General features: G+C 38.7%; 1 protein-coding gene across 4 annotated transcripts in view; it reads right to left on the reverse strand.

Annotated features, from left to right (window-relative positions):
- Mpp7 (membrane palmitoylated protein 7) overlaps nt 1-11,281 on the reverse strand; it is a 233,383-nt gene that overhangs the window by 79,826 nt on the left and 142,276 nt on the right. For all 4 annotated transcript variants that reach the window (XM_021214588.2, XM_029547221.1, XM_021214586.2 and 1 more), the window contains exons 4-5: nt 9,102-9,179; nt 6,333-6,413 (exon numbers count right to left, since the gene is read on the reverse strand). In XM_021214588.2, the coding sequence (XP_021070247.2) occupies nt 6,333-6,413; nt 9,102-9,179 (159 nt within the window). The remainder of the gene's footprint in view (nt 1-6,332; nt 6,414-9,101; nt 9,180-11,281) is intronic.

Here is an 11,281-nt window from a genome sequence, read left to right on the forward strand (position 1 = left end):
CTCTCCTCTTCTCTCTCCTCCCCTCTCTTAATACCTAGCTTCAAATATTTCATTTGACAACAGGAAAATGATGAAAACAGCCTGCACAGCCTGCAACAACCTCTGCAGCCTGCACAGGGCAAGGACAGCTCCTGGTTTTTAGTGCAAGGGAATCCTCATGTTAAAAATAAACCAAAGATTAAAAGCTATGACATGCTAACTGAACAAAATGTAATCTCAGAGGGCCGAAACTTGCCCAAGTAACTTAACTGTATGACAGAAAAAGAATCACAGATATTGACTATAAGAACACTACTGTGCTCAATATCAAACACACATGAATAGAGATCAATCAAAACTTACCAGACATGCCAAAGAAAGCATTACTCATAAGGATCAAAAAAATGAAGTAACAGAACAAAATTCTGAAATTACTCAAAGGTATAACCAGCTTAAAAACAATAGTATTTGTCTTAGTATTGTCTTAGTCAGTGATCTATTGCTGTGAAGAGACACCATGATCAAGGCAACTCTTATAAAGGCAAACATTTAATGCGCTAGCTTATAGTTACAGAGGATCAGTCCATTATCACCATGGTGAGAAACTAGGAACCATGCAGGCTGACTTGATTCTGGAAGAACCATCTTGATCCAAAGGCAGCTAGAAGGAAACTATCTTCCACAAACAGCCAAGAGGGGAGTCTCTTCCACACTGCATGGAGCTTGAGCCTAGAAGTCCTCAAAACCTGACTACACAGTGGCACACTTCCTCCAAACAAGGCCACACCTATTCCTACAAGGCCATATCTTCAGACTTCCCACTTTGCATGGGCCAAGCATATTCAAATCATCACATGTATTAAAAACTATTACTGTAGGCTAGGGAGATAGCTCAGTAGGTAAAATTAATCTTGATGACCTCAGGATCCTCAGAGCCCACATGAAAACCAGATGTGGTAGTGAGTATCTAATCCCCATATGTAATCTCCATAAACCCCTGGCTAGACACAAGGTGAAGACAGTAGAATCATCCAAATGTTTGTGGGTCTGTTAGCCTGGTGCATGCTGTGAATCATCAGAAACAAGCAAGACTCCACCTCAAAAAGGTAAAAGGTGAAAACCAGCTGCTGAAAGTTGTGCTCTAACCTCTGTATGTGGGGCATTACACACACCACCACCACCACCATACACATATATACCATACCATGCTTACATAAAGAGAAAGTAACTCTGCAGAAGACAAAGTGATATAAACTATCCAAAATGAAGCAAGAATAAAAATATATTAAGGGAGGGGCTAAAGAGATGGCTCAGCAGTTAAGAGTGTGGGCTGTTCTCCCAGAGGACCTAGGTTTAATTCTTAGTACCTGCTTGATGACTCACAACTGTCTATAACTCCAGTCCCAGGGCATATGGCCCTCAGGGCCACCAGAGCACATGATACACATATATGCAGACAAAACACTCATACAAAAAATGGAATAATAGGCAAGCGTGGGATTTTTAATAAGTCTAAAATTGGTACTCAGACTCTCTGAAGAAGTATGACTATTTTTCAGAAAATAAGGAAAAAAATGTCCCAAATTTAGTGAAAAAATAATAAACTCACATGTTCATGAAGCTTAAGTACCTGAATACATGTAAAGAAACATTAAATAAAACTGCTTAACATATGAGAAAAATTCTAAAATTATATACCAGAAAAAACCCCAGCACATTACACATAAAAGAGTGAAGATGAAAGTAACTTCTATCAGACATAAAATAATGTACAGAACAACAGCACACCACCTTTAAAAATACCTCAAAAGAATACTGTGAAGCTAGCATTCTATACCCAGCAAAAATATCTCTCAGAAGAGAGGATTTTTGATAAGATGAGAGTTTTTAAAGAATCAGCAGCAGACCTCCTTTGGAAGAAGCTAATGCTCTACCCAGAGCAGTGAAAGACGAACAATGAAATGCTCACTATTTCAATGTCAGCGACATCCTGCATTGAGAACAACAGATGACTAATTAAGACATGTTTAAATAATAGTTACAATATTATAGGTATATTAACAACACCAGCTAACTATTTGGGGTGGGAGTTGGACTTATTTCCATGTCTAAATTCAAATAGATGTTTGTAGATTTCAAGTTCATCATGCTTAACAGTTTTGCTTTAAGAATATCGTTGCTTAGCAACATTTTGTACTTTGGACAATGAGAAGGCATTTGGCATTCTATTTTCCTGCTTCCACTGAGGTAATTTTATTCTTCAACATACAGATTTTCCTCTCAAAGGGCAGAACTTAAATAAGAACTGTGTCTCCATGCGCCATAATCACCGATCACAGCTGAAGCTCTTGCCCGTTGCTCAGGAGCATCTACAGGAAATTGAACACCAGACCTGTAATCTGCCACTGCTGTGGATTCCTGGAGTCAGGTCTATGCCTGAGTGTCTGTCAGGTGCACAGATGCCTGTTTATTATGACGAATAGATCCAGAAGGAAGCTCAACTTTTCCTCCAACTTCCTCTAGTGAAGCCCCATCCATTCTTCAGGCTTAGGCTGTGAGTAATTTCTGGTAAGTGAATGTTCTGAAAAACTGAAACAAATCTTTATTTTTTTATTTTAGTTTTTTTTATCTTCCCAATTTCCCCTGGCACTCTAAATTATAATACCATGTTCCAGAGTGGATATCACATTACTGCTTTACCAAAATGAGCACCAGGATAATGCAGACTAATTTGCCTTTACTGGACATAATCTTTACATTTTTTGACAGTCCTTAAGTAAAGTTAATGCTACAGAAGAACAAACCATTCCTTCCTTATGAAAAGCTCAAAGCCATGGACCATAAGAGAAAGAGTGAGCACTCTTCAGAAAATGAGAGATTACAAAAGGCAAGATTAACATGGAACAATTGTAGGCTATAAATGAAAGGACTTGAAAAAGTTTAATTATATGAGCAGATTAAAAAGAATATAAAGCAGCTGTGGAAAAGGCTTTATGGATACAGGCTGTGGAAGTATGAGGACCCAATGTGACTCCCGAAAAGCCAAGTAAACTAGACAGGTTGGTGGGTGTCTAATTACAGCAGTCTGATGGCAAGGTGGGAAGTAGAATCAGGAGTCAGTTAGCATGATCTACAAAGCCCTGAGATTCTTCTAACCTTTATACACATGAACATACAAGTGCACACACACACGCACGCACGCACATGTACACATGTGCAAATGCACACAAAAAGAAGACTTACAAAAATACCACGAAAGAATAAAAATTTCCAACACTGAATAGTTTTCATTGACTTCAAGTTACTGAAAATTACCCACACTATAAGCACAGTGCTTAGAGACAGAGATAAGCAATTAACAACACTTCTATCTTACTAAGAATAAATATCTAAGCCATTTGCATAATGTATTCATCACGTTTTAAAAACTGCTTTGTGTGTGTGTGGGTGTGTGTGTGTGTGTGTGTGTGTGTTTAAGTATCAACTCCCAGGCCTCAAAGACAGTACGCAAATACTCTTTTACTAAACTACACCTCTAACCCCACTAATATTTTTGTGGTTTATTATGTATACCTTGAATCTATTTGGAATTCATTGTAATATGGATTTTTCTTATTTTTTGCCTCAATTATGCATTCATCCCAATAATATGTGCTAATTTATGCCTTAAACATGACCCTTGGCCCACCTCGACCAGGGCCACAAGCATGTTGCCCCTGAGTCCTTCCGACAGGCTCACAGCTGGCTCTCCCCTTTAGTAGGGCTTTTGTTGTCTCACTGCACTCCACAGAAGGGTGCCTGTTACTTTCCTACTTAAATCCTTGTCATGGACTCCCCCTGCTCTCAGAATAAAATCCAAATTTCTTACAATGCTTACAGCTAGGGTGGTCTTACCATTCATCTCCTTGATAGAGTAGACATGGAAAGTAAAAGAAAGACCACGGACAGCAGCACTGGAACTGCAGGCCACACTGGGCAAGCTCAGTGCAATACTTTACAACCTCTTGATTAAGACTTCATGTACCATTCAACTTTACCTGAAGCGTTTACTCTTCACCCTCTGCCCGCAACCTACTCTGGATATCTCTGCCCCTTCCCTGTACCGCATACCCAAAGCCACTTCCTCAACTTATGTCCCTCACTGCTTCCAAGCCAAGTTGGCATTCCCGACCAGCTTCATTATTCAAACGGATCCTCTACAAGCTATATCCAGAGAATCTGGCATAAAACAGGTATTGAATAGACATCTAAGAAAAATAGATGAAGATCTATCTCATTTTGTTTGCAAGTTACTAAATTTAAGCTATAAAACCTGCCCCCCAAAAAGGTGGCAGACCTATGATGTCTAAATATTGTTATTCTATAGTGACCATGTATTTGATTGAACAAATCTTTATGTGTTTGGAAAAGAAAAAAGAAAAAAGAAAAAACCTTGGTGTGTCTGGAGTACATCTTAGGTCTCTCCTCAGTACTGTCAACGAAGTAATTCAAACAGAACAGCCGTCTAAAATTAAGTAATTTCTTTATCCACTAAAATTTTATGAAGTGATTACATTGTGTCAGAACTGCATATACAGATACTACATTCTACTTATCTTGATTCCCAGGATTTAGAACTAAGTAGTTATATTCTTAAAAATCTAAAATTATTTTAAAGACAATCTTTTAAAAAGAATTATTTTTAAAAGTAACATTTAAGAGGTGGTAGCTACATAAATTCCTTCAAGGAGACCAATGTCAAATATTAAGACAATGAAAGAAAGATACTCTTGTCAAAATGCTGGCTGGCTGGCCACAAAGCAAGCCACTCACTGAAATACCATGTCTGGCTCCCGTTACTCTCCATGTGCACTTCTTGAACATGCAACTTTCATGCTAACCTTGCATCCATGTTTTGGTCATGTTGCTATATAAACATAAAAACTAAACAAATCATCCACTAACATATTTTCCACATGAAGCTTTATCTAATTGATGTCACAATGACATTGGTAACACATGACTCTTAAAACAAATGCCATTTTCTAGCCAGAATAATGTCTATATTGTTAGCTAATTGCCCTTTAAACACTATTAAACAGAATAGCAAAATATTTTATTTTTCATCTGAAACACTGCTTTCAACTTAGTACTTTGGAACCAAACAATAGTCTTGCTAAGGAATCTAACTGGCTTCTCGCAGCTCACCTCACCCTGCCATTGCTGGTGATAACTAATAACAGGCAGCATAAAACCAAATGAAGCAATCTTCAGAGCATTGTCAGCATTGTCTGACTGCAATGCCCTTCCCAGAGCATGTTAACACCAACCAACATTTTCTCCAATCTTGCCCTGCTTTGGAATTAAAATTTAACCTCCTCAACCATTACAAATCAGTTAGCCTCATGGTGCTATTTATAGTCCACTCACTCATTGCAGGCATGTGCTCATACATTTTCTCTAGGGATTAGACATCATAGTTTATAGATATTTTCCTTCCACTCTGATTCATCAGTGACTTTTTTAAAATGTAAATTTAAGAGCAAATATAGCATGGCCCCAAAAAACATTTTTCACAGAGGGCAAAAACAGGCTTTTCACCTTAGAGAAGTTAGTGGTGGGCAATCAACATGATCAAAATACATCTTATGAAATTCTCAAGGAATAAAATAGTATTTAAAAATAAATCCCACCTAATATCCAATAATTATCATTAACCAACCTAAAATAACCCTTTGTTTAATTCTGGGATTCAGATGAGATAGTAATTTATACATAATGGCAGCAGTGTCTGGTCCAAATGTTTACATCACAGGACTTGTCACAATCAAATTCTATAAACTCATGACTTCAGACTGCAGAGAAGGCTATGAATCACCTTCTCTAGCTACATCCCATCTGGAGGAAAGATAAGTGATCAAATCAGGACACAGTGAAGAGAACCAAGGTCTGGCTACCAATGCCCTGCAAGTTTATATCTGAGAACTGCTCACTCTGTAACATGGAATGGGATCCTAAAACATGAATCAGTACGAAGGACAGGAAGAAGTGGGGACACTAAGTGAGGAGAAACAGGGAGGCTGAAACTCTCCTCCTATAATAAACTATCTGTTATCAATTAGCCATGAAGAATGATTCATGCCAACAATCCAGGCCATATACTGGGCCTCTGTCCTGCACCCACTAGATCAAATGAATTCACCACGTCAATGTAAACCTGACTTTTAAAGCAAATCATACTTGTCAACTCTGATTGTGGCTCACCATTACGTCCTATACTGTTGCACCTGAAGATGGAAACATGAAGCAACTTGCCCAGAGGCCCCTTGAGCACCTTTGAGAAGACATACGCCACAGCCACTTCGTGTTCTCACCTTGACATTGGGTTTGGACAGCAGTCTCAACAGCTCTCTGATCTCACTGGTTGGTAGCTTGTTCTGTAGCTCTTCAGTCAGCTGCAAGGGAGATTACATCAACATGAGTAACGGTTCGCAGAACGCCATCAGGTTCACTGTGTCACAACTGAATGTTTGCTTTCCAGAGCTACAGGGTAAGTCAGCACAGAATGAAGCAGGCCATCAATCTACACTCTTCTTTCCAGGCAAGTAGAGTAATCCCATCAGTCAATTCCCCTTCTGATTTACTGCCAGGAGGGCAAATCCCAGCACTTCATCTCCGTGAATGGACCTCTGCACACAGACAAAGGGCCATTTGTAAAAAGGACTGCATCAAATTTGACAGAGAGAGAGAGAGAGAGAGAGAGAGAGAGAGAGAGAGAAAAGACAAGGAGGAGATGAGGTGGGAAAACTCTCAGGGCTTCCAGAAACCCACAGTAGCTGTGCTATTCAGAGCTGGGGTAAAAAGACCTTGAATACTCCTAACAGGGTCAATGGTCTGCTTTTTTTATTATGTTTCTGTACACAGTCTATAAAGTCTATTAAATAGGAGCCAAGTTCATCATGAACCCAGAACTATTTGGGAACTACTCTGGTACCCAAAACACCAGTGGTACTTTGTTGTAACTATCAAGGATGCCTAGGTGATGGTTCAAAAGAAAAGACTTTGAACTTTGACATCATTCATGTTCTACACTAAAAAAATATGGAATGTTCTCACTTGCAAAGAAATATGTTGAGGTGAAAGACAAGCTAACTGCCTGAGTCAATTCTTATAAAATGTGCATGTGTGTGCATGGGTACTAACCACATCCCATAATATATATATTTCCCATTTGCCAACTTAAGGTAAATGTAAAAAGAAAGAAAGAAAGAAAGAAAGAAAGAAAGAAAGAAAGAAAGAAAGAAAGAAAGAAAGAAAAAAGGAAGAAAAAAAAGCAGCAACAACTTCCTAGCAAGATTTCTAGTCAAATTTAGGCTATAAGAACATATACATACACACATGAACCAAAGTTAAAAAGGGATTATAATTATGAAATATATGGTGTTAATGGTATACATATATGTGTGTATGTATGTTCTGGCAGGACAAGGTGGCTCTTATCTAAGGAAGAGGATCTTTCTGTAAAGGTACAATATACACAGAAGGCAAAATCAGAAAAAAATTGATAGATTCATCAATAACACCTCAAACCTGCTTTCATTTTGTTAAGATACAAATTTTAACATACACAGATAGCTTGTTACTCACTACATACGTGTGTTTTAATATTTAAATACACCATTCTAGTAAATTAAACCCTGTGGTTTGTCATAACTACACAGATTCTAATGTGTGTACTTGTGGAGCTCCTGAACCTTGAACCCATGTGTCACATAGTTGGGACACACTCTCACACTAAGTGATATTCCCTGCCTTGAATTCTTTTTGTTTGTTTGTTTGTTTTTTAAACAATCAAAAGCAAAATTGGGGGCTAAAGAGAGGGCCAGCAGTGAAGAGTGTCGTATTGTTCTTCCAAGAGACCTGAATTTGGTTCCCAGCATCCATATCAGGCAACACACAACTGCTTGTAACTGCAGCTCCAACATCCTCTTCTGGTACGTACACACACACACACACACACACACACACACACACACACACACGTAAATCTCTAAAGGAAATTTTTATAATATGTTTAGGAGGGGGCCACTAGTTTCCACATAAACATTTCTAAAACCTATCTGGGGTCTGTGTTTTGATGTTGGTTTTTAAGGCTCTTATAAGTTGCAACTGCAGCAACTCATAGGGCTATCTTTACACCTTTATTCACCTTTGCTGCACAAGTATACTTCTTTGTGGGACATGTGTTAAAACACACTCATGTCCACAGAGAACACAAAAGCTATGTGCCTGAGAGGCAATCAGTTACAACTTGGTTGCTAGTCCCAAGGTCTTACATATTAGGATATAAAGTCACCTTTGGAAGCCAGTTGACTCGTTTCTTTTATTAGGGCCCCAACACTCTACAACACTGAATTATGGTTTGCTTTATGGCAACAAGAGCCTCACTGAAAAGCAACAAATAAGTTGTAGTAGTCACTACACACATCAACCCATTTGTTGTGGTGTTCCGTGTCCTTAGAATTTATCCAGGTGGATTCTGTATTCATCTGAGTCTGAGAGTTAACAGTGGGAATCAGCAAGTGAGTTCCCCTTCCAAAGGCTTAAAATGAAATTATAGAGACAGGAAATTAACTACTCCATCAATGCCAAATGCTTCTTAAATTTATTTTTGGTTATAAAGGTAATTTGGAATGGTCTAATATTCATAAATCATTCCTATACTATATAATTCATTTTAAAAACAATCCTGCCTTTTATGGATTTAATATGCCCAATTTCTATCCTAGTATCTGTCATTTTTGGTACTGTCAGCAATGTAACTATCTCATTTGTCTTTATTTCTCCAAAGCATTCCCCTTGTGTGACTTTCACAGAACACTGATGTCAGGCAGTTTTTCTCTGCACAGGATTTGAAGCCTACAATTTCTATTACATAGACACACAGTTGTGCGTAACCCCAGGGTACCTCTATGCACAATTTTAGAAAAAGCACAAGCGTGGTGATGACAGAGATTTGGGAAACATTTGCAACTTCTTCTAGTTTTCACTCAAAATCACACACATCTGTCTGCAATGGGTGGGTCCCACGTGGGGCAGGGCCATGGGTGATACATCCTGCAAACCCAGAAAGGCACACTCACATCATCTGCCAATGCTGCTGCACCATGGAGAATGGGCAACGGATTCTGCTTCTCATAGCAGTGAAGTTTTTCATGAATCTGGAAGAAAATGAAAGTAGTATGAGTTCACCTGCTGGCAAAGTATTACAGACACTTTCACTATTGTGAACAGAATCAGGTCTCTCAATCACCTTCAAGTCATGCGTTCGAATCGACCTAAAGACGGCAGACGTGTGTATGCAATCCATCAATTACTACCACGGATCAAATGGCAAAACTTTCTTCAGACAGAACACATAAAAACACTAAGTCCTTGTTTCTCTTCCTAAACAGACCCCACTGTTTGAAAGCTCCTCTGCCCCAAGATTACAAGTCTCCTTTGTAGCTTATGCTTCCACAAAACAACAAAACAGCAAACAAAACAGTAACAAAAAAAATCCCATCAACTATTAACAAAGCAAAGCAGTAAACGGCAGCCCCGTTCTGACAGGGGGGTGTGCAGGAGCTGCAAAGGGAAGAAATAGGCTAACACCTTACCCAGTACTTCTCAAATTCAAAGCTCAAAGAAATTAAGGGATTTCTCTTGACTACAGACATCATCATTATTTGTTTTAAATAACACCACACCCCATGCTGTAAAACAGTAATATAAGTTCACCTGCTTACTTTCACTAGTATGAACAGAATCAGGTCTGTAACAAGTAAATAATATTAAAAAGTAAAAATGACCCTTTTCATGTCCCATCATGACCTAAGAAACACAAGCAAGAATATATTTTAAAGCAATATTAGGCAAATCCAGTTTCTTTAAAAATATCTGAGCTAGAGTTATGACTCAGCAGTTAAGAGTGCATGATACTCTTGTACAGGGGACTCAAGTTTAAATTGCAGCACTCAGGCACCTTACCTGTAACTCCAGCTCCAACACCTCTGCTCCCATGACCTCGACACACACACACATACACGCATATACATATATACCCACACATTTAGACATAATTAAAATAGTATAATCCTTAAAATCTTTTTTTTTTTTTTTTGGTTTTAGAGTTTTATTGTAGAAAGGCAGGTAGAAAGAGGGAGACCACTGGACATGGCCACATGGAAAGAAGGGGGAAGGGAGAGAGAAGAGAGTAAGAAAGGTGAGAACTAAAGAGATAACATCTTTAAAAATGCATTGTGGTAGAGTAAGTCAACCCTTCTGCGACCACTCTGTGACATTACCATCCTTCTTTATGTTTTCTCCTTAGCATTTACAATACCTGAGAACTCAGGTTAGCCTATCCTTACTTACAACAGAGCCTCTGTGCTAGTCCTGCTGAGACTAGATGTCCCAGAGTGGGGGGAGGGGGTGGCACTCAAGGGAGGACCCTCCTTCTCTGAGGAGAAGGGGAGGGTGCAATGGGAGGGAAGAGGGACTTGTAAGGGTTGGACTGGGAAGGAAGGAGGAAAGGGGGTTGTGATAGGAATGTGAAGTGAATAAAAAATAAATTATTGAAAAGAAAATGAAAACTATCCTCTGTTGTCTTTGAAAAAGTGTGTCACCGTCCCCTGTTAGTTACAGTCAAAGCTAGTCAAGCCTTTGTGCAAATCTGCAAGAGAGATTTTATTTTGATTAGCCAGACGCTCCTGCTGACAGATCCTATTACTTTTGGCAATCTCATAAAGAAGGCAGGAAATCGGGGGAGGCTTGTGACAGTTATGGCATTACCAGAATGAGCAGGGTGATTTTGTTTATTTAATATCTTAGAGCCTTTAAGTTACTTATCACAAATGGTAAAGAATATAAGAAATGAAATAATTTTGGGGAAGCCATAAAATTGTGATTTGAAAATGATTAAGCTAGCAGTAGGCTGCTCAGTCATATCCACCTCCAGGACACTAACTTGTCTAGCTTTACGACAGTCATTCTGCAGAATGCTTCTCTGCTAGAATGAATGGAGGCCTAGACTTAGGAGACACATCTTTTATCCCAGTGTTTAGTAGGAATCAGAAGTTCAAGATCATTTTGAGCTATACAAGGTATTTGAGGACAACCAGGTGCCCTAAAACGGTTTCAAACAAACAAAGCAAAGACAAAAGACATATTTATTTCTATATGCAACCAATTTTTTAAAAAGAAAGTTATAGTCATCTTCAACTGGATATTTAGAAAGTAAAGCTTCTGTAGGGCAAAAGACACTGTCAATAAGACAAAAAGG

The sequence above is a fragment of the Mus pahari genome, chromosome 15, assembly GCF_900095145.1.
Source record: "Mus pahari chromosome 15, PAHARI_EIJ_v1.1, whole genome shotgun sequence".
In the NCBI taxonomy this organism is placed as follows: domain Eukaryota; kingdom Metazoa; phylum Chordata; class Mammalia; order Rodentia; family Muridae; genus Mus; species Mus pahari.